This window comes from Notothenia rossii, assembly GCF_949606895.1.
Source record: "Notothenia rossii genome assembly, chromosome: 5".
Classification (NCBI taxonomy): domain Eukaryota; kingdom Metazoa; phylum Chordata; class Actinopteri; order Perciformes; family Nototheniidae; genus Notothenia; species Notothenia rossii.
In genome coordinates this window covers 39,811,072-39,835,127 of record NC_136903.1, presented here as the reverse complement: position 1 = coordinate 39,835,127, position 24,056 = coordinate 39,811,072, and the positions used below count along the sequence as shown (strand labels likewise).

At 42.0% G+C, this 24,056-nt stretch overlaps 3 protein-coding genes across 10 annotated transcripts in view; all 3 read left to right on the top strand.

The window, feature by feature from the left end:
* The window catches only part of ces2a (carboxylesterase 2a), a gene marked incomplete at its 5' end in the record, with an annotated part of 45,135 nt that extends 34,019 nt beyond the window's left edge, over positions 1–11,116 (top strand). The window contains 1 exon segment of the mRNA XM_079680479.1: positions 10,557–11,116. Coding sequence (XP_079536605.1) covers positions 10,557–10,725 — 169 coding nt within the window. The 3' untranslated portion in view covers positions 10,726–11,116.
* LOC307040968 (uncharacterized protein) lies at positions 3,263–6,106 on the top strand. Of its 3 annotated transcripts, XR_013808645.1 has the most exons (5): positions 3,263–3,478; positions 3,993–4,142; positions 4,728–4,847; positions 4,948–5,069; positions 5,275–6,106. XR_013808645.1 is itself a non-coding variant. In XM_079684225.1 (4 exons), the coding sequence occupies exons 1-4, from the start codon at positions 3,459–3,461 to the stop codon at positions 5,381–5,383; spliced, it is 378 nt and encodes a 125-aa protein (XP_079540351.1). In that variant the 5' UTR covers positions 3,280–3,458; the 3' UTR covers positions 5,384–6,106. The 3 variants fall into 3 exon arrangements, 1 of the variants encoding a protein (XP_079540351.1); XR_013808646.1 differs by lacking the exon at positions 4,728–4,847 and having other exon boundaries at positions 3,279–3,478; XM_079684225.1 differs by lacking the exon at positions 4,728–4,847 and having other exon boundaries at positions 3,280–3,478; positions 3,996–4,142; positions 4,968–5,069.
* Positions 11,117–11,649: 533 nt separating the features above from the next.
* kiaa0513 (KIAA0513) overlaps positions 11,650–24,056 on the top strand; it is a 39,662-nt gene continuing 27,255 nt past the window's right edge. For 5 of the 6 annotated variants that reach the window (XR_013808643.1, XR_013808644.1, XM_079684215.1 and 2 more), the window contains exons 1-2: positions 11,687–11,728; positions 20,377–20,474. The gene's annotated coding sequence lies outside the window, so the exon portion shown is untranslated. Of the gene's footprint in view, positions 11,729–20,376; positions 20,475–24,056 lie in introns of all 6 variants that reach the window. The other variant, XM_079684213.1, reaches the window with a different exon arrangement.

Below are 24,056 nucleotides of genomic sequence, written 5' to 3'. Positions count from 1 at the left end.
ATATATATATATATATATATATATATATATATATGAAAACAAGAGGGACATAATATCACAAAACAATTAATGATGATGATTATTTCAGCCATATGTATAATAATGTTAATATCTATGAGATTTAAAGTAATAATAATAATTCCCTGCAAAAGCACCAATTACAATACAATAATGGCAAAAATAGCAATTCGATATATAGTACAAATCAATCATTGTCATGTGAAGCAAGGAGTGGTTGGACCCAAATGCGGAGACAGCAGAAAACTTAACAAAAATGTATATTCAACAGGCAGAACAGGAACTCAAGTAACAACAATCAACACGGGAAAAAACAGAACTTCATGACAAAGACAAACAAGGAACCGACAAGAACAGGACAGAAAACCAGGACTTATATACTAACAGGGTGACGAGGGGATGAAGTGCAAGTGGACACACAACACAGTGTGTAGCTGTGATGGAGATATTTTCAGTTTAGCTGAATGCCATGGCACACATGTATGACATACATCCCAGGTCTTAGAACACCGAATGTATAACTTTATCAGTTTAAAAAATATAAATAAACGAACCTGAAAACGTGATCAATTCCCAATTATGCATTTTGACGAGAATTGTACATTATCCGTTGCTAGGTTTTAGATTATCAGTAGGTAAAAGTGGTATCAAAATTAGTCAGTCGGAATATTTTATTACATTATGGCCAGGTACTCACAAGAACATATCCTAGATGTCTGAGATCATCCAGAGATTACATTATAAACTTAATTTTAGCCTCTTCACCTCATTGGAGTCAAGAATTACTGTCAAGCTCACCAAGAAACAGCATCGCGTATGAAGACTGAATGAAAATGGATAGATACATGTTGAAAAGCATTGTAATTAGTAAAAGAAACAAGAGCATTTTTTAAACTTCATGCAGATATTAATAGCATTTCAAGCTGTGCATGTTCTCAGGCAGCAATGCATAGTGCATTCATCTATAGCTTTTTTTTGTTGCTTTCCTACAGTATGTGCTTATGTACCGTGGCACTAATGAACAATGTTAAACTCAGGGATATGTTTTGTAATATATCAATGTCAACACATTATGTTTTCTTTAAAAAAACATTTTGTGGCTATTATTGAATTCCCCCATGAGGTCTGGACTGTTATTTGTCGAAAACACATCCCAATGGATGACTATATAAAGCCCAGTCACAGTGGCAAAGTGCAGGCCACAAGCGGGCTAGTAACTGTCACAACATCAATGAGAGAGACCATTGTTTAAACTAAGTAATTTATTTAAGGAAAATTCACTTGAATACTGCAACATAAAAACATAGGTACACACATATATACACTGCACACTAGAAAAATGTGCAAAGTAGTAGTTTTAAAAAAGGCAATTTGTATGAGTTCAAAGGGCAAAGAACAGCCTGCAGGGGAGCCGCTGTGAAATATGTGTCATGTCCGTGACAAAATCAGACAACATTCAATGTTGCCATGAATGAGAGTATATTTTGGCTGACGTCCAGTCCAAGATCTCCTCTACGACCAGCAAGAGGATCAAACTGTGCGGTGAGTTGCTCCATGTCCTCATCGCTTAGCAAGTGCTGGTTTCGAGGTACGGTGACCCTCTCTGACCAGTCCAATGCAACATCCCCTGCATCAGCTCCACCCTCTCTTTCTGGCTCCTCCTGAGCATCTCTTTGTCCTCCACCAAAGAGGCTCTGCATGGCAGAAGTGGTCTGGCCCTGCCGTTCCAGGCAACCTTGGACAAAAAGTTGTATGGGACTCTGGTGTCTTTCGGTCCTCAAGCCATGATTGTTCCACTGGTCCAAAAAACCCTGTAGGTCATGGTTTATGCGTGGGAGATAGACATAATGCAGGGCCCACATGTGCATTTCATTGTCTACGTCTATTGTGCCTTCACTTGTTGAAGAGGTCATAATAGACGTTGCTCACACCTCGCCACAGGTCACCCCAGAGCCGTTCTATTCTCTGGTTGTGAGTGCTTCTTCCACTGAGAGCACTGCCTCTGTGAGAGCCTCTGAAGATGTTCATCATTAGGCAGACAGCGTTGTTTTCGCCCCCATGGTCGGTTCTGACCCTCGAGGGCACACCATACTTGGCCACCGCGTCCATGAAGCTCATCATCACGGTAGTGCTCCTGTTGTTGTCTGAGGCCCGGAGGAAGACGACCAGGCGGCTATACCCATCAATACCCCCATGAATGACAATCACACTTATTAATTTATTAATGTGTTTAATAAATTCTGGCTAGGACAACCACACAAACGGCAGCAACTTTCCCTCTGCTTCATTCTTTTCTCCTGTTCAACAGGCTTATTATCTGACCAGCTCTGATTCACTTACAAATTATATCCGTTTTCTTCAGAATCAGAATCCGTGTATTCACACTTCCTTTCTAAGACGGAACAAAGAACACGGTGCCCCTTTCACACCAACGCAGTTCCCGTTCTAGCTCCGTGCTAGTGCTCTTTTGGGTCGGAACCGGTTCTTCTTTTCAGCCCCCAGTTCCATCCCCTGAAGACAAGGCATGTGTCATACTAGAAATGTGCAGCCCAATTAAAGAAGGAAGCATAAAGCTTGTCAATTTCTATAACCCGTGTAAAAATCTTCACATTGAAACTTGACAGACAATAGCAGGGACGGCTCACAGAAGGGAAGTATGGTGTGGTGACTTTAATGCTCACAACAGCCTATGGGGAAGCAGTCAAACCGACAGTAATGGGGATGTTGTAGAAGAAAGAGGAAAGATCATTGTTGTTGCCTTAATGATGGACAAAAAACAAGAATAGACGTGAATAGGGGGACACAATCATGCTTGGACCTCACACTTGTGACGGATAGTTTAGCTAAATCGTGTGAATGGTATGTAAAAAGTGACTGTACCATAGGAAGTGATCGTTACCCAGTTTTCACTATCATCAACACAAATAGGAAGTGAGTATATTTTCCAGGTGGTGCTTTGGTAAAGCAGACTGGGAGAAATGTAGACTTTGCCGTAAGGAGTCAGCACAATTGTTAGCATTAGAAGGAAGTATAGAGGAGTGCTCAAATCAAATCACAATGCACATTAAAGAAGCAGCAAATGAAACTATACCAAAAAGAACAACAGAGGGTAGGAGGAAAGTGGTGCAGTGGTGGAATGAGGAATGTTTGCAGTTCATAAAGTCACCACTAGGAGTGCTAATGGTATTGTTATCTTGAAGTTCGCCGTTCTTAGCCTCACTTCCGGTTTAGCGTTAGAGAAACGGCATGGGCCGAGAGAAGAAGAAGAAGAAGAAGAAGAAGAAGAAGAAGAAGAAGAAGAAGACTGGGTGCCTGCGCATGAGGGGGTGAAAGGGAACGAGTGTGCTGATAGATTAGCAAAAAGTGCACTACAAAAGGAAATCACATTACCAGTTCAACTTGGAAAAGGAGAAGGAAAAGCAGTTATTAAAAAGAAAGGGATGGAGATCTGGCAGAAAAGGTGGGAGAAAGACCAGAAAGGCAAAGAATACCATCAAGTGCAAAAGACAATTACAATTAATATTTATAAAGAAAGAAACAGAAGGGAGGAAGTAATGATAGCTAGGCTCAGACTAAATCACACTGCATTAAATGGTACGCTGTATGTCATGGGGAAAAGTGACAGTGACAAGTGTGGGAACTGTGGAGTTAGGGAAAATGTGGAACATATTTTATTACATTGTGTCACCTATAGAGTTGAAAGAGGGAAATTAAGGGATACAGTTTTAGAGGCAGAGAGGGAGTGGAATGTAGCGGGTATTCTTGGAACAGAAGGAGAAGGAGTAAGAGCTATCAGAAAAGCACTGTTCACCTTTTTGAGGGAAACTGGGATAGGGAAAAGAATTTAACAGTAGACCATGGATGATTTGTTTTTTGTTTTGTATAATTTATTTTATTTTATTTTATTTTATGGTTTTCTTTGTGATATACTGGTTTATTAGAGGACTGACATGATGATACACACTCGTGTACAGTAGGTGGCGGTATGCAACCAAAAGCTGTTTGCGACCCGCCATTAAAAAAGAGAAGAAGAAGAAGAAGAAGAAGACAACGACGACGACGACGACAGACACACACATGGCAGCAACTTTCCCTCTGCTTCATTACTTTCTCCTGTTCAACAGGTTAGTAGTGTGTACTGTGTACACAGATTATGTCATATTTCGATCAAAGAAGTGTCTTTGAAACTGTTTTATGTGTAGTTTAATGTCATTCTGTGAGCTACGCCACTAGCGTGTGGCTAATGGCGTCCGCTAATGTAGGGCTCAAACCACTATGTGTATGAGTCCCGTGCACTAGTCTGGCTTACATTTTAAGTTTATTCTGTTTGTATAAATATGTGAAATGCTGGTCTGAGGTCATAATTGTTCATATTATTTAAATGCTAAAGCGCGAATGCTATGCTAATATTGTGCCTGTACAACAGCCATGTTAAAGTGAGTACAGTCGGGTTGTGTGTGTTATCTGTTATCACTGTATTATACTGTAAATGAAAAAGGCTTTAATCCTTCATGAAAGTCATAATATGGCATGTGGATTTATGTCCATTTTTGATTAGAAAACGAAATATGTCAGACATAGTTATTTTGATTGGCTAAATGTATGTAGAATGTACATTCTCAGTTAGCTTCAGGCCTCACTGAGGAGAAGTATTGAGGTAGAAAGCTGGTGAAGCCATTTCCTGCTGTCATTATATTTTGTTTGCACAGATAATAAACCTGGTTGGCAAGAAGGAAGTCATATTAATTCGACCACACAACACAACGCAGAGATACATGTGGCGTCAAACCAGAGAATGATTAGATAAATAGAGAAAACGGATATAATTTGTAAGTGAATTTATTAATGTGTTTAATAAATCCTGGCTAGGACAATCACACAAACGACAGCAACTTTTCCTCTGCTTCATTCTTTTATCCTGATCAACAGGCTTATTATCTGATTACCAGCCCTGCACAGCAGACTTGTAACACTAGCAGCAGTGGAGATGGAGCATCAGAACCTGGAGAATACAGCAACCACAACAAGGATCCATTTGAAGATAGGTCAATGTAAATATTACAGTAATAGTGTACTTTCATTGTGTGGGTGTAACATAGTTAAATAGGTTGTAAGAGAGAGAGAGACTCCTGTCCCACTTCCCCATTTTATTTTGAGTTGTGCATTGTTATTTGTGCTTGAGAAACTTTCCACTTGAACTTTATTTTAATGAACTTAGTAGTAATTATTGTCCTATATTTCTTTCCGATTTCACAGCTGCCTGGGCAGCAAGAACCTCCATCTGTGCCTGCCCCCAGGTCAAGATCTACCGTGGCTCAAGGGTTTTCACCACAGCCATCACGATCAACCCAGCCAGCTCGCCTAGCACACCTCCCTCCCTCCGACACAGCCACCAGCAGCCCATGCACCATCACCCGCACCTACACAGCAGCCAGAGCCACTGTCTCGGAAGAAAGACAAAGACCATGACACTGCTCCCCCTGTCTTTACATTTATAATGAATAGTTGGTTGAGAAAGTTTTGATATTGTCAGGGTTCGTACGGTTATTAAAAACCTGGAAAAGTCATGGAATGCAATATTTTTCCCAAAGTTTAGGAAAAGTCATGGAAACATAACTAATGTTGCATCAAATATAATTTATGTTATCTAATCGCCAAAATAGTAATACTATAATGATAATAAATACTGTATCGTATAATGAAACGTACAATTGAGTATTTCACTGGTGAGGGATGTTTACAATCACGCCCTCTAGTCTACAGGAGCTACTATTTCATGTAAAGCTGCCAAGATGCCAGGGAAGTGCAGTTTCAACAATGTATGGCTTCTAAAGGATAGATACCAATTGTGATTATCAAAAGACATTGACCCAAGACGTGCTAAATGCAAACTGTGTTGTAACATATTCAATATTTCGAATATGGGCAAGGCATGCTAGCCACATGAAAGAGTCTTTTTTTCTGGTCATGGAAAATGAGGTAAACGTCAAGGAAAATCATTGGTGAAAAAGTGTATGAACCCTATATTGTAAATATTGAGATTTTACAGTTTCTTATGTTAACATAAATAGTTGGTTGTAATGCTCAATTTGTATTTGTACACATCACATGAACCTCAATATGGAATATGAAGTCATGAATCAGTCCTGATGTAACTTTTCTGTGGTGAAAGTAGAGTATTTTACTCAAAATTCAAATGTACACATTTTCATTTTAGACATGAATAACACATTTATATAGGCCTATATGGTAATCCATATGTTTCACAACTTTTGTGAACCAAAAACGTTGGTACACCAAAAAAAATGGATGACATGAGTACATTTTTTAAGTTTTCCAAAAATCGGATTTTTAAGCTAAGTATCTCATAACACAGTGCTCTAAGGTGAGTGACTTGGCATTTCTAGCAAGACCAGAGACTGAACATTTTGATATGTAACACCATGCCATGTTATAAGAAGTACATTTAAAAAGGTGATTTAAGGAGACATCAAAAAATTGAGAAAATACCCTTCACTTCACACTCCAGAGGGATCTGGTTGTACAATCTGGGATAATGTACAATTCACAGCCTCACAATGTCAGGAACTTTTTCTCTACAGATTACTTTGGTCTGGCTTTACTCTTCACTGATTCGTTACAGAAACTTTGAACTCATTGGCTATGGAAATCAGAAGGAGGGGCTCATTATCATATGAAAAACCGCGCGAAAATACGCCCTTATGTTCGCCCGTTTTTTCGCACCCGTAAGTTGGTGCGAAACTACGGGCGTATTATGGCACCTTTGGCTTTCGATAGCAGCGCGGCGAGGCGCCGCAGTTCCTCTCCACCAGCTGCGGAGGCGAAATGCTTGATGGGAAACGACTCGCTGGTATCTCGAGCTGAGCGCTCATTGGTGGTTTTTACCCCGTGCTGCTGATGAAGCTCTCCATTGGCTCGGCAAAAGTTTGTTGTTGTTTTGTGTCAGTTTTACGTCGCCACTTCCATTCACATTTTTCATCATTGTTCCACAATGTTTATCATCATGAAATTAATATCTATATATGTTATACTATACTTGCACTGATTACCGTTTTCATACTTTATATATCTTAGCATATTCATACACACTGTTCATACTGCTCACAGGCTGCTGTGTATATCTAGTGTATTCATACCCCTCACTGTTTATTCATCATTTAATTCATTCTATATTTTATTTAATAGATTGTGTACATTACTTTTCACTTTACTGCTTGTTGCACTCCTGGTTGGAAGCTAAACTGCATTTCGTTGTCTCAGTACCTGTAATATGTGCAATAAAGATAAAGTTGAATCTAATCTTGAGCAGGAACAAATGTATTTACTTAGTACATATCTGACATTAACGGTTAAACACATGTGTGCATTCTTTATAATGCAAACCGAGTCAAGCCGACTCCGGAGGTGGCGGTATGCACCTTAAAGTGGTTTGCAATCCGCCAAAAACCGAGAGAAGAAGAAGAAGAAGGCGAAGAAGTAGAAGAAGAAGAAGAAGAAGAAGAAGCCGACTCGGAGCTGTCCGACTTCAGGCGAGCTTTTTGAGACCTCCCCCGGCTGCGATCGGCTATTCTCGTCTACTTTCGAGGTGAGCCGCAATGCGTCTCAAACAAGCCTACTCTCACTCCATAATCGTCCAGGAGCGACGTTTGGTCAGGGTCCCGTGGCGTGCAGTTGTGACGCTCCTCGGCTCCTTCGGCTTCATAAAGGGACGAAAATAGCTTTCAACTGATTGCAATGTATTCCCATCTGCTGCGGGATTTGACGCTCATGGAAGCACGGCATTCGTTTTTGTCGGCTGCCCTGAAAGGCAATGTGAGCGTCCATTCCCATTGGATAACGGAGAATTGTGCACCCGGAAGTAAGTATTCCCCTTACTGTCTGTTGATTTTACAGTGATATCTGCACTACTCAGTCTAAGAAATATTAAGTACAAACATGGCAGTTTCATAAACCACTTATGGAAGAAATGTTTTTTAGACCACATCAAAGTTGACAAAAATGCTCATTCTTGTTATCTGGAGGGGACTTGAAACTCAAATTACTCAAAAAGTACACAGTAAAAGTAGTTCATATTATGTTTGCAAGTAGTCTAAGAAGTATTAAGTACAAACATGGCAGTTTCATAAACTACTTATAGAAGAAATGTTTTTTTAGACCACATCAAAGTTGACAAATGCTCATTCTTGTTGTCTAGAGGGGACTTTGAAACTCAAATTACTGAAAGAGTACACAGTAAAAGTAGTTCATATTATGTGTGCAAGTAGTCTAAGAAGTATTAAGTACAAACATGGCAGTTTCAGACTACTTATGGAAGAAATGTTTTTTAGACCACATCAAAGTTGACAAAAATGCTCATTCTTGTTCTCTGGAGAGGACTTGAAACTCAAATTACTCAAAAAGTACACAGTAAAAGTAGTTCATATTATTTTTGCAAGTAGTCTAAGAAGTACGAATTACAAACATGGCAGTTTCATAAACTACTTATGGAAGAAATGTTTTTTATCCCATATCAAAGTTAGACAAAAAATGCTCCTACTTGTTCTCTGGAGGGAATTTTGCCATTCTCAAAAAGTACACAGTAAAAGTAGTTCATAGTATTTGTGCAACAAGTTTATGAAGCAATAAGTCCGAACATTATTCTCATAAATTACCCTGTTCCTCAATCGCAAATAATAGAAATGAACCACATGCCATCCTTTACTTTGAAATCCAGCTTCCAAGAGTTGTTTTATTGCATTACCGTAAACCTGTAACTAATCGCGCACTTGAAATACAGGGGCGGCTGGTTTGACCACGCAAAAGTGAAAGACGGCTGGCTTGACCGCAGTTGGGGGAGGGGGGGACGCGGTGGACCCGTTCAAATCCAGTTTTGGACAGTCTGCCGTGGTTCCATCCCATTTCAAGCAGGTAGCACAATCTACCTGCATTGCATTGCTCTAAACGTGTAATAACGTGCTTTAACCAGTAGGTGGTTTGGGTTAAAAAGCTGTCAAGTTTACAATGTTAAGAAAAAAAATATATACTGCTGTTTCTGGTTTAGTTTATGCGGGATATATTTAGTTATTGTTTTGATATTTTTGACACAAAAGCGATGAAAAAAACCCACAGCAACAAAGAAAAGATGGTCTTAACATGATCCAGCGGTCTAGTAGTTAATAAAAAACAATAATATCAAAACTAAATATTACTCCTAACTTTATTGTGAAATTCAAACTGAACGGTAAAAGAATAGTTTCCGGTCTTTTCTGAGCCCGATCTCTGTAGATAAATAAAAATAAAGAACTACGACAGATGTGTAATATATTTAATGCAGCCAAGCCATTTATTACAATGCATTCATGTGATGACTTTCAAAGAGTAAAACAAGCACTGCTGAATAAAGTATGATTTTATCTTTTACGAAATATTTTTTTTCATATGGAATGCAGTTGGAGGTCAACCAATCACAGAGCTTGAGAACTAATCACGGGGTTTGTCAAACAGAGCAGATGGTGTAGTCCTAAACGATAGCTGGGGATTCTGGGTAGTGTAGTGTCTTCTGCCATCCTTTACTCCGAAAAAATATTTGTTTCTCCGAATCAAAGGGGAAAAATACAAAAGCATTGCACACAATTTAAACCAATCAATGTTGTGTAATTAACAAGGATAATCTGGTGTTTTTTAGTCAATGAGTAGTGCAGATATCACTGTAAAATCAATCGACAGTAAGGGGAATACTTACTTCCGGGTGTACAATTCTCCGTTATCCAATGGGAATGGACGCTCACATTGCCTTTTTAAGGGCAGCCGACACAAACAAATGCCGTGCTTCCATGAGCATCAAATCCCGCAGCAGATGGGAATACATTGCAATCAGTTGAAAGCTATTTGCGTCCCTTTATGAAGCTGAAGGAGCCTAGGAGCGTCACAACTGCATGCCACGGGACCCTGACCAAACGTCGCTCCTGGACGATTATGGAGTGAGAGTGTGTTGGTTGTTGTTACCAGTTTGTGACCGGGCAACTCTCGGTCAGAGATAGTTATTGTTGTGGGACACCTGGAACACATCCTTCTCGGGGTGTAGATGACCCGAGCCATAAGCGACAACAAATGTGATTCAGTGTCCTCAGCTCTTTATTCTATCTATTGAAGAATGTTGATTATTACACTCTGAACTAGTTAAAACCTGGAGCTACATGAGGGCTCTTCAGAATTGATTGTGGCATCTGAACCGTGTGGTCAGACCGTGGCCCGTGACATGTCTTGTGAATTCTCAGGCCGAAGCTCCAAATAAACCGTCAGTGTTTGCCATCAAAGCTCTCCTCGTGTCTCTCTGAGTCCTGACTCTCCATTGCTTCAGAAGTTTCCCCCACATCTACAAATACATTATAGACAACTGGATTGTTGTAAAAGCACATGTTCACTAAAATTGATGCATGACGAATTGAGGAAATTCAAGAATAATGACATTGTAAAAAGAGTTGATCAAAATCATCAGATTATTATCAAAATGTAGCTGTATGTATTTATCCCTTCAGCTCTCCAAACAGCCCCGGCCTCCTCTCCTGGCCTCAGTATGACCGGAAGCAGCAGCAGTACATGGAGCTGGGGCTGATGCAGACGCTCAAACAGAACCTGAAGAAGGAAAGTGTCCACTCCGCCTCTGTGGTCCTGACACAGCAGCTGGAGCAGTCCGCTGGGGACTGACCTGCATGCCCTCACAACAACCCTATGGAGTGTTTTGTAGTAGTAGTTAAGTAGCTGTAATAAAAATAACCATTTCATTGCAAAAAAACAAACGTGTCTCAATCATAGGTCTCAATGCACTTATGGCATGGTTTCTATGCCGTTTGAAAATAGTATTGAGAGCTAAGATAAATCATGTAGGTGAATAAGTGAGAGCAAAGTGTGAGTTTTTAAATGGAAGCCTTCCATAAAAGAGATTACAAAACTGTTTTAGATTGTACTGACATGAATTCAACAAACAAAAAAGCAGACCTGGACGATTCCAAATATCACATTATTGAAGTATATAATCCTAAAGGTTTTCAAATCCATATAGTTGTTAGTTCTGTTCAAGTTTTGTTTGTATAGAAAGTTTACGGGCACCCCAGTTTAAATTAGACAGATGTTAATTATAAACAAAACAACTACTTAAGTATATATTTAATAGGCAGGAATGTAGAAGAAGTCGCTATTATGGCACAACATAAACGTATTCATGAACATTTACTTTTCGGACAAATCAACAATTGAACACTACAATAAGAAAACTCCTTAATTGTCTCATTTTATTTCTAAACTCAATGCTTATAAAGAATATTTTCAAAATACTTGACCTGAACATCAACAAGCCTTACCAAATCCTTTTTACAATTCAGACAAATGTATACATATGTATTGAGTTAAGTGAGAGGAAGGGCATTCATTTAAAAAAAACAAAAAAAAACTCTAGAACACTTTCACAAAAATAGAATTTGTTTTTACTCGAGGTCAGACATAAATCAGCATGCATTTATTGGTGGAAATATCCGGGCTGTGAACGCATCACCGTTGCTCATTGGCTGTTCTACTTGGTGACGTCATTGGGCCCCCCCCCCCTCAACTTGTCATCCTCTTTTTGCGCGTGCGCTCTCCTTCGTAAGGAGCACAGCATTCAGCAAAAGCTACGCACAATACAAGCCGCGAGGACAGACTGCTTCTCCTTCATGTACGTACAGCTGCTACTTATGTTGTCTCATAGAATACCAAACTAAAAACTCGGCTCTTATTGTTTTACGACTCTTCACGGATTCCCCGCGGCTCACAGTTCCCTTTACAGGCACACCACGGGTACATAGCGGAAGGGTTGTTGTCCTTCTCTTATTCGGCCTTTTATTGTTTGCAGTGGCGGCTGGTGGAAAATATTTTTGGTGGGGCTGTTGATATGAGTAAAACATTTTTTTTTGGGAGAAATGACCCCTTAAATTGGGACTTCTGGTGATGTAATGGCCCCATAAAATCGTGGTTCTAGGGCCAGGAAGAACCAGGCTGAGTCGGGCTGAGTATGCTAAACTAACTGCGGTCAAGCCAGCCTCCACTCGGGAAAACCTAGTCAAGCCAGCCCTCACGTGATATTGCGGTGCGCGAATATCATATGCATTACGGGAGAGTCAAAACAAATCATCCCTCTGTGTTTAGATGAGAATAAAACAAAAACTGTCCAGTATCAAAGACTCATTTCACTTTAGGGTGATAGCAGTACATCCCATCTAGTCACTCAGAAAAAATCAGGACATTCTGATGTAGAGTTTCAAAATAAAAGACCTTTGAAATCTCTATTGTATTAGCTATCATCCCTGTTTTTAGATGAGAATAAAACAAAAACTGTCCAGTATCATAGATCCATCTCACTCCAGGGTGATAGCAGGACACCCTATCTAGTCACTCAGAAAAAATCAGGACATTCTGATGTAGAGTTTCAAAATAAAAGACCTTTGAAGTCTCATATATGAGCTATCATCCCTGTTTTTGGATGAGAATAAAACAAAGACTGTCCAGTATCATAGATCCATCTCACTCCAGGGTGATAGCAGGACACCCCATGTCGTCACTCAGAAAAAATCAGGACATTCTGATGTACAGTTTCAAAATAAAAGACCTTTGAAGTCTCATATATGAGCTATCATCCCTGTCCCCAAAGGTCTTTTATTTTGAAACTGTACATCAGAATGTCCTGATTTTTTATGAGTGACTAGATGGGATGTCCTGCTATCACCCTGAAGTGAAATGAGTCTTTGATACTGGACAGTTTTTGTTTTATTTTCATCTAAACACAGAGGGAGGATTTTTTTTTACTCTACCGTAATGCATATGATATTCGCGCACCGCAATATCACGTGAGGCTGGCTGGCTTGACCGCAGTCTAAACTAGAGAGAGAATCGCTGTCAAGGGGGCTACAACTACAACAAGATGAACATATTTGACCGTGATTTAATTGTAATACACGTTTCAAAATGATGCCGAAGTAACAACATACTGATACCGGATAGTAAAAACCATGAATTAAGGCTTTGACAAGTCTGCAGACAGACGGCAGGCGAAAAACCTTTTAAAATGCGTGTTTTCTAATGGAGATTTGGCTAAGCTAACGTTGTAAATGCTCCGACCGTCCACACTCAGAACAACGGCCTATACAGACATAAATAAACCAGCGACTGTATTCGCCATGACACAGACAGTATGTGGTTTTTACTTGTTTAACTTTTGTCTAGTTTCTGAACAGATATGAAGAGCTGTGAGCTCTTGAGTGCTAAGAGCTAACGGCTGTGTTGTTTTTCTGGGGAGCTCATTGAAGATGACGTCACGGCTCCGCCTACACTGCGTTACTATAGATACTACCCCAATTCCTCACGAGTCTAAAAAACAACTCACGTCAACGCACGTAAGCAACGTGGGCGCCAACGTGAGCGCTCTCGTGACCAAAATATTTGACGGCGAAGATTGGCTGAAATTATGTTTCGGCGGCACAGTTTACTATTGAGACTTTTGTAACGTGCTGGTTGCTGCTGTTTGGCTCGGGGGCAGCGCCCCGTAATGATAAACTAATGCCAAGGGCAAGGCCAGGCAGGAAACATGTGACTAATCAGTAACTTTAGACATCGTAACACAATTTTAAACAAGATTTTATTGTAGATTATACATTTTACTGATACCAATTGTATGATATTTACCTTGTTCATTAAAAATTAAAAATATAAAATATATATATTTTTTTGAAATATATATATTTTTTAATATAATATTTTTTTAAATATTTTTTTTTGTATGTGGGAAGAGGTGGGGTGGCGCCCCTATGGGCCGGCCGCCACTGATTGTTTGATTAGAGTTGTTTTTATGTTTATCTAGCTTCACGTGCAGGTACATGAGTGACGTGTGTCTGTCAGCATGAGCATGTGTGGTCTGTGAACAGGAAACTGTGCTCACCGCTGCTTCTGGTCGCCCAGCTGACTGTCAACACAGGTTTAAAGTAACCAAGTAGATTTAGTACTGTACTTTAGTAAAATGTTCAGGGACCTTTACTTAAGTCTTTAAATGTGTTGATACTCCACTACAATTCAGCTGTAAATGGTGTACTTTTACTCCACTACATATATTTAATACCTTTAGTTACTTTACAGATGTGGATGAATGATGTGAAATATAATCAAGTGTTAAATCAGACTTTAGTTCCACCTGGAGTAAATTCACAAGCTACCCAGCAGTATACAAAGTCATTCAATCTAGCTGCACCTTTACCAACTTTGACAACACTTTAATGATCAATCATTATAAAACATATATATTATTCTGACATGGACCAATCTGCACCATGACTACTTACGTTTGGTACCTTAACTATATTTTGATGATAATACTTTAGTTTTTTTACTTGTAAAACGTTTTGATTTGATTCTACCCTCTGACTGTCAGTCAGTCAGAGGTAGAAGAAGAACATTATGTCCTGCAATCAAAACGTTTTTCAATCTGCAGCATCTGCATTTTAAAATAAACTAAGGTGAGCACTACGGGAGTACGAGCACCTATTCCTTAAACAACCTTTTTAAAGGTGGGGTATGTAATTTATTTCAGAAATACTTTTTGTTATATTCCATGGAATGCTCTTAACATCCCGATGGCAATGAATATATTAAATGCTTTGACAATAAATCCATAAAAAAATGTCATCTGTGGAAGCCGTAGTACTGTAAAAAGCACGACCAATCATTTTAGCCGGCCCGGCTAAAATAACTGGATGGCCTACATGCCAAGCCCCCAGGAAGTGCGCCGGACTCAGATGAAAATATTCGTGGTGGCCAAACGGCGGTACTACACTTCCGTTTGGTTGCCAGGCCCGGAAACACTTTTTCCCATTGACTTACATGGGGAAAGAATGGTCTGTAAATCGTTGGATAATTTTTTTTAAACTAAATAAACTACCCAGTATGAACACTTGTATAGCCCTTATTAAAAACATTTGTTCCTCAAGTTGTAAAAATGTGCTAATAACATTATTCTGAGATTTATTTCCCTCTGCATTATGAAAGCGCATCTAACCCACGGGAACGCGCCGCCCGGCACGTTCAAGTTACGTGTTCAGTACTACATGAGTTTTACCTTTACCCATGGATGCACAATAAGAACGGACCCATATCGCCTTACTGCTATCCCACGGAGCTGTAATAATGGATACATTGCACATGTTTGCTGTAATTCATAATTTGTAAAATATTATACTACATGGGCTGTATGATTAAATCTTGTACCGTAAATGTTGTATTAAATAAAGTTAATATTACCGGCGTCGATTAACGTCCCTGTAGCTTCTTATTGCACTAAGAAGCTTATTGCACTGTGTATATACAGTATTAGGGCTGTCAGTCGATTAAAATATTTAATCTCGATTAATCGCATGATTGTCCATAGTTAATCGCGATTAATCGCAAATTAATCGCACATTTTTTATCTGTTCTAAATGTACCTTAGAGGAATATTTTTCAAGTTTTTAATACTCTTATCAACATATGAGTGGACAAATATGCTTTATGCTAATGTTTATTATCATTTGAACAATGACAAATATTCTCATGAATATTAAACACACCAACCTCTGAACATTACAAATATTCGCCTCAATTCAACCTGGAACCTCTCTACAATTGTGTGTGTGTGTGTGTGTGTGTGTGTGTGTGTGTGTGTGTGTGTGTGTGTGTGTGTGTGTGTGTGTGTGTGTGTGTGTGTGTGTGTGTGTGCTTCAAGGCATATGCTCGAACGGGAGCTGCCTGGACGCTGCAATCATGTTGTGCGCACTATCCGTGCTGAGTGTGCTGACTGTTCCCACAATGTCCCACTGTCTGGCTACCTGCATAAAGTCAAGTGCTCGGCGCAGTTGTGGCGAAATGTCGCTCCTCTGTTTTCATTTAAACAGCTCCTTATATCCGTTAGCGCAGCTAGCTAGCACTAGATGCTAACAACAATACACGTAAGGTCTCTCTCTCGCTCCACACATACACACACCCTCCCGGTCCTCCCGATGGCCAGTCGGTGCCTGCCGGTGAGCGTGGAAGTGTGGTCTGCCGCAAGCGGACGGCAGGAGCGGGGCTACCCCAGAATAAACATATGGACATGGGTTACTATTTAAAAAAAAAAGTGCAAATCTATTTAGGAACCTTTCCATGTGCACATATTTTAAGTGGAGGTGGACCTCAAATCCTCTAGGGGGGTCCGGGGGCATGTCCCCCCGGTAAGACTTATTTTTAAATGTTGGACTTAAATGCATCAATCTGGTGCATTTTGAGGGGGAAGTAAAGAGACTACACCCATATGAAACAGAACTGTATACATTTAAATAATCATAACATCATAAGAACATGGCCATAACCAATAACATACCATATCCTATATGAAAAACATTGAAACTTGTTTATTTATTTGTTTTTGGTTCATTTATAGTTGTGAGTGTGTCTGTGCTCCTGAACCAGCCTCACCTGTCTCCCCCCTCTCCCCCCTGCTCCTCTTTGAGGCAGCAGCAAAGACTAGTTTTAGCTCTCAACAAGTTTTTAAAGTGTATCTTGCCTTTTTTCACCTAGTTAAACTTTTTTTTTTAAATTATTCATGCATTTTACTAATCACTAACCCCTCAAATGGAAATATGTGTTTACATAAAGGGTGACCAAACCGTTTGAGACCCACAGAGAACTTATTTAACTATCTAAAAACTCAAGAGTCCTTTACCACACCTCAGCTGTAGTTATCAGTCTCTCAGTCTGACAGGAGAGGACTATCCTCCACCTTGTTGACAGCTCATTATATCCGTTAGCGCCGCTAGCTAGCAACAGATGCTAACAACAACACTACACGTAACCGGTGCGCGCGCTTTCTCTCTCGCTCGCTCGCGCCACACATACACACCTTCACGAGCTTGAATGACAAACAGAGACCAATCGAGGGCATTCGTGTATGATCTAATCATAACATGAAAAACATTGAAACTTGTGTATTTCTGTGAGGCAGAGTCAGACCCACATTTACGCAGCGTTGCGTTCACAATATATACATTAAAAAAAAAAAATCCTCAGGTCAGCAGACCACTTAACAGGCCAGGCCATTGGGAAACCTCCCGGTCCTCCCGATGGCCAGTCCGGGCCTGTTGACTTTAAACATTAAAAAGACCAGGCAGTTCAGAGAGAATCAAAGGAAGGCAGGCAGGCAGACAGGCAGCTTTGCATGACATTCTTCTGGACGTGTTTCATTGTGGTGATAGTAAGGGTAATCAATCCTTTTGTTGACAAGACAGTAGTGACGGCCATCTTAGTGACGTGTGTTGTTCTGCTAGACCGGAGATGTAGTTCCTTCAGCGTTTCACACAAACAAATGTGTTACTTCACAGTTTTACGATACATTTTTTTTTTTGACTTGCAAAATTATATTTTAAATCGACAAACATCATATGTGTAATTCGTGGCACAATTCAAACGGGATCGAAAGATAATCTTTCTCTCTCCATTGACTTCAATACATAATCTTTCCGAAATAAGGTCCCATGGAGTTGCACCGGAAGGGGAGGGACTTCGCCACTCTATTATACATCCATGCTACCTGCCTGTCAGCTTTCCATCTGTGCACAAACTTATCTCGTGCCCTCATTGGTCATGTGCGCGTTCGTGTGTGTTGGAGGAGGGGCTCTGTAAGGAAGTGGCAGATTTTTTCCGGTTGTGTATTTTCAAATTCTAGAGCACTCGAGCTGGTTCTCCAAAATTACCTACCCCATCTTTAACTCCTTGTATATTAAAGAGATCCATATCGCTTATTCTCTATCGAGACAGCGAGAACAAAACCTAATTGAGTGAAGGTGATTCTTTCTAATTGAGAAAATGTATATATACCAATTATAGTACACAAAGTGTTTGGTAGATGTATCATCTACCAGCCAGGCAAATTGTATTTTGTAAAAAACTCCAACTTTAGTTATTTGTGTCATAATGTTCCTTTAACAGAATTGACCCTGCACTTTACGGGTTGAAGCTTTAGGTCAAATAATTATATTTGAGATGCTTTCTATTACTGCTCCGCACATTAAAGTGTCAGTATAAAAAATCCACTTGATTTACAACTGTTTGTTTGGTAAGCAGTGCAATTATAAAATGTGCTTTTATTTGTATTCTAATACGGCGTGACATTCCTTTCATGTACTAGAATAGAAAACACAATCAGATGGCAGATTACACATAGCCCTATAACTGAATACAATGAGTACATAATAACTATAGATAGTGAACACTGCACACACAGAAGATAGATCTGTACTAAATAAGTAGTTAAACATTTGGCCTAAGCCATTTCACACACCCATATACTATACTTTTATATCTGAATTCACACAATTTAGCAGGTACTTGTTTGATTGCCTGGAGATCTTCTAAGGGCTATATTCCAGTTAAAGAGACCAATATGACAATATATAAGATAAGGTGGAACTTTATTTATCACAGATCTTAAACGTTGAATATAAAAGAAATACACAAATAGATAAAATTAATTAAAAAAATGATAGAGGCTCTAGGTATTTTGATCGATAGCTATAGATTGTGTTGGAAATTAACCTTTTTCCTCTCAAGGGCCATTTACATTTTTTCAACATCCTCCGAGGGCCGTACAAATGATTGAACTCTGCTTAAAAAAACTAAAATCACAGCCCATTCATTTGGCCTTTCTTTCATGCTGTGCAAAGAAAAAGCAACCTCTTAATCCAGATATCTTACCATGATCTGCGTATGCATGCACGTGCACGGTTGTGGTATGACCACCAAAAAAGAGATATATGGACACAAGATGTGTGCAAATGTTTTCTAGAAGATTTTTTTTTTAAATGTTGAAGTTAAAAGCATCAATCTGGTGCACTTTGAGAGCAACATTGGTAACCAGATTAGTTTAACGCTTTTTTAAAACTATTTTATGGTTGATGTAGTGAATAAGTCAATTGTTACATTGCTTTCCTATTTGCTGACATAATGATGGAGTGTGTCTGTTTTTCTGCAGCCATAGATAAAGTGTGTCCCCTGAAGACAGATGTAGTGTTGTTGTGTTAGGGGTGTTGGCTGCTCTTTCAGATTACATCTGTAACTGAGTCCCTTAGCTGAGATTCTACACCTAATTTATCTGCCATCAGCCACTTCTGCTTGTCACATTTTACAGCATGTGATGTGAGGTTGTGCAGTTCAGCTTTCACACTCTTCACTGTCGTTCTGTGCTGCTGTGTATCCTACTTTAAAGTTCAATTATTAAGGTATTTATTTCATAAAACAAACATTATAACTGACAGTGGTGTTGGGAAATGTTGTTCAGTCAAAATAGGAATGTTTTATCCTAATCACAGTCATACAAAGCTATGCCCAAGAACAGTAGGTACTAAGTGTTGGTGAAAGAATCTGTTAAATACGATAGCTGCCCCTGGTAATGCCTGTAATCAGGTGACATTCACAACCATTGTTTCTGAGATAGCCCAACCTGGTTTGGGTCCACGAGAAGAGGCTGGGGCCAACATCCCTTCACTGAGAACACTTGACTCTGTCACTTCACAGCTGCTGTAAACGGGTGATCGCCCTCCGCTTGAAGATTGCTATCCCACTATCGCTTCTGAGGCTGACATTCGTTGGTTTACAGCGGTCTTGGAAAACAACTTGGTACAATAACACAGGCCATGGACCTACTGGTTTTCGCTATTATTCCTGTCAGTAATATCAGACTTTGTTATATCAAAAAAGTAAATTGCTGAGCACTAGTAACATAACAGCACAGCATGTGAAGTCGAATGGTCAGACAAAATTGTAAACAAACCTAGGAGATGAGTCAAACTTAAACAGAGCTAACAACACCCAATTATTACCTCCCAGCACAGATTACATACGTAATTACTCCGGTTTCAGCTTTGACTGTTAATGTTTCTTGCCTTGTAATTTGCATTTCTATGTACCCATGTTCAACTCTTCCAGCTCTTTCTGCATATGTATCCAAAGTATCAAAAGAAGCAAGACAAAAAATGTACTCACTGCTTTTCTTTCAGATTCTACCTCCATCGGGTTGAGCTTTGTTTAGGATAGCCTGAGAGAGCTCTTTAGGTAAAGGACTAGTGGCGTGAGAAGAGGACTTTGAAAGAACCTTGCCCCCATGCTGAATTAATATTCTATAATCCAGTATCTCACATGAAAGCAAAGCTGATTTATATTTGTGCATTTGCTGCATGTTGCTCTTGAGGCAGGAGACGGAGATAGATTAACTATAAAACACCACAAGGGGAACAACGCCTTCCTCATATTTTGCTCAACTGTTGTTTTTTCCAGACGTCTGTGCTGAATAATATTTTCTGTGGGTGGAAGAGGCTCAGGGACATAACGGAGCTGTGTGAATCATGCCAAGTGCAGCACACACTGAAGATAAGGTGAGTTAGGACAGAGTCCTGAGGCCTATACTACGAAGCAGGATTTTTGCTTAGCGAGCTAACTTCCTGGATTTCCGGTCCTACGACGCTGGTTCACTTCTTAGCGGGCTAGATAACTTATGCTGAACGGCTAGCCTGCTCCGGAGCAGGATTGGTTCCACGATAAGAGATCAACTTCTTCTTCTTCTTCTTTGCTTTAATGGCGAATCGCTTCCACTTGGAGCATATATCGCCACCTACTGCTGATTTATTTAATGTCCATGTTAAAACCAGTGTTTTTGAGAAACTTGAAGATCAGCTTATCAGTAAATATCTGTATAACTGCCCATATTGTTCATGTAGAACAATGTAACCGTTTCAATAAGGATAAATCTATTACAGGTAGTACAGGCCTCTGTACTAAGAAGCCAGTTCAACATACCCTGGATATGTTTGAGTTATCTGGCTTAACTAACCCAAAACAAACGCAATCTCGCTAAGCGGTCCGACAACGCTGGTTATCAACTCGGTAACTCAAGCCAGGGTTTCTCTGGCCGGCTGAGTGCGCGTTCACATGAAAGGGGCGGGGTTAGCAACATTTGACCAATCACAAACATGGACAAGTGTACTGACAGCACAGCGTCATACTTCCTGAATGAAAATAAAACTATAATATTAGACAAATATGAAGAACTTAAACTTTAAACATCCATAACTTAAACACTTTATCCAGGATAAAAGCAACATAGTTGCACCTGCAAGGTGAATACAGAACGGCTGGTAAAAAAAAAAAAGTGTTTGAATGCGTACATTAATATATCACTGCCCCGTCTAAGACACGAGTGGATCTGACTTTAATTACATTTGACTCGAGTGTTTCGTCTACTTAATGTGTTTTTAAATAGGGCTGTCAAGTTAACGCATTAATAACAATTATTTTACTTTAATAAAAAAATGTAACGCCACTAATTATTTTAACGTGCGATTAACGCATGTGTATTTGTCCTTGGCCCGCCCCGTAGTTTCAAAGCCCAAAGGCTTGAGATTGTTGTTGTTGTTGTTCTTGTTAGTTGGATGGTGGGAGTTCTATTTCGTATATTGCTTCGCCCTCTAAGGCTATCGCTATTGGGTAATCCCCCTGCGCCCCCGCGCAGCACTGAAACACTTGTAGTCCACGCCCACCCGCAAGGTGGGCCCCACCCTCGGGCCTCCTTCCGGTATAAATAGGAAGGTGGCCCGGCAATCTGCTCCCTCTTTTTTTCAGCAAACCAGCACAGTTACTGAAGCACAGCAATTGAGAATCATCATGAGCAACAACTGTGTCCGTGGTTGTCCCTCATGTGGCTCTGGGTTCATAATGGGTTATGACCTGCAGAGATAAAAGCAGTATGGGAATCCTGCCGGGGGTCAGAGCACGCGTACGCGGCTCTAAACCAGCAGGTAGCATGCACTGCGCTCGTCTCCCCTCGGGCGACAGGAAGCGGAGAGCGGACACTCTTGCTGCTGTGGCCGAGGAGGACGATTGGCTTACGAGCCCGCGGACGGGGCCTCGTGTCCCTGGGGCAGACTGCCGGGCAGGAGTCCGAAGCAACTCCTGCCCCGCCTCCCTCCACGGTTCACCGTTCGGTTCTCCCCTCCCTCCTCTCCCCCGGACGGGGGAGACAGAGTCGGAGCAGGGTGCCAGCTTGGCGGCCGAACATGCTTTCCCCCTCTCCGTCACCGCAGCGCGGCGGCGTCTGTTACGGAGACGGCCAGAAAAGTGCTACTGGACGCTCCAATCAGCCCGGACAGGCTGTTCGGACCCCAGTTCATGAAGACGGCCGCGGAACAGGTGGACGGCATTCGCCAGCATGTACAGCTGGCTCCAGTCGGCTGAGCTGCCACAGCGGCACCAACGCCCGCAGCAGCCGCGGCGTCCACGCCGGCCACAGGAGGCCGCAAGCGGAGAGACGCCCACAGCAACCGCCCCAGCGGCTGCAGGGGCTCCATCCCACGTCTCCGCTCCCCCGCCAGCCCGGAGACAGGGTCTCCCGGTGGCGAGTCAAATGGGAGTGAGGCTCCCCCGCTCCTGGTCGGCTCCGCGAGAGCCTCCGAGGAAGCGGAGCCGGTAATTAAGCCGGCTGCCACTAATCCGTTGATTAAGTAGGCAGCAGGGCTCCCTGCAGAAGCCTGCTGGTTTTAACCTATCGGTTAATAAACCTGCAGAGCTTGCGGCATTCCTCTGTCGGAGATACGCCTCCTACACACGGTCATAACCCATGAGCGCCGGTATAACGCCTCATGTGGACAGCACTGCACACACCTCCACTCATCCCCTGAGCGTGTACACGCCTCATGATGACAGCCGGAGTGAAACGCAGCGTGTGGAGGTTTCCTCGCAGCCCTTTCGCCTCACGGGCAGCGGCGGCGAGGGCAATGCCCCGCCTCCCTCCACGGTTCACCGTTCGGTTCTCCCCTCCCTCCTCTCCCCCGGGCAGGGGAGACAGAGTCGGAGCAGGGTGCCAGCTTGGCGGCCGAACATGCTTTCCCCCTCTCCGTCACCACAGCGCGGCGGCGTCTGTTACGGAGACGGCCAGAAAAGTCCTACTGGACACTCCAATCAGCCCGGACGGGCTGTTCGGACCCCAGTTCATGAAGAAGGCCGCGGAACAGGTGGACGGCATTCGCCAGCATGTACAGCTGGCTCCAGTCGGCTGATCTGCCACAGCGGCACCAACGCCCGCAGCAGTCGCGGCGTCCACGCCGGCCACAGGAGGCCACAAGCGGAGAGACGCCCACAGCAACCGCCCCGGCGGCTGCAGGGGCTCCGTCCCACGTCTCCGCTCCCCCGCCACCCCAGAGACAGGGTCTCCCGGCGGCGAGTCAAAGGGGAGTGAAGCTCCCCCGCTCCTGGTCTGCTCCGCGAGAGCCTCCGAGGAAGCGGAGCCGGTAATTAAGCCGGCTGCCACTAATCTGTTGATTAAGTAGACAGCAGGGCTCCCTGCAGAAGCCTGCTGGTTTTAACCTATCGGTTAATAAACCTGCAGAGCTCGCGGCATTCCCCTGTCCGAGATACGCCTCCTACATACGGTCATAATAACCCATGAGCGCCGGTATAACGCCTCATGGGGACAGCACTGCACACACCTCCACTCATCCCCTGAGCGTGTACACGCCTCATGATGACAGCCGGAGTGAAACGCAGCGTGTGGAGGTTTCCTCGCAGCCCTTTCGCCTCACGGGTAGCGGCGGCGAGGGCAATGGCGTGGCTCGTCACCATGACGACCATTACAGCACATCACAGAGAAGCCAGAACGGGGGAATGAGCAGTATTCCAGGCTGAGTGCCCCCAGCGGAAGCGCCCGCAGCGCCACGGCGCCAGGGCTCGCTGCAGAAGCCTGCTGGTTTTAACCTATCGGTTAATTAACTGCAGAGCTCGCTAATTAAGCCGGCTGCCACTAATCTGTTGATTACCAGCAGGGCTCGCTGCAGAAGCCTGCCCGTTTTAACCTCGGTTAATAACCTGCAGAGCTCGCGGCATTCCTCTGTCCGAAATACGCCTCGTACACACGGCCTTAATAAACCCATGAGCGCCGTTATAACGCCTCATGTGGGCAGCACTGC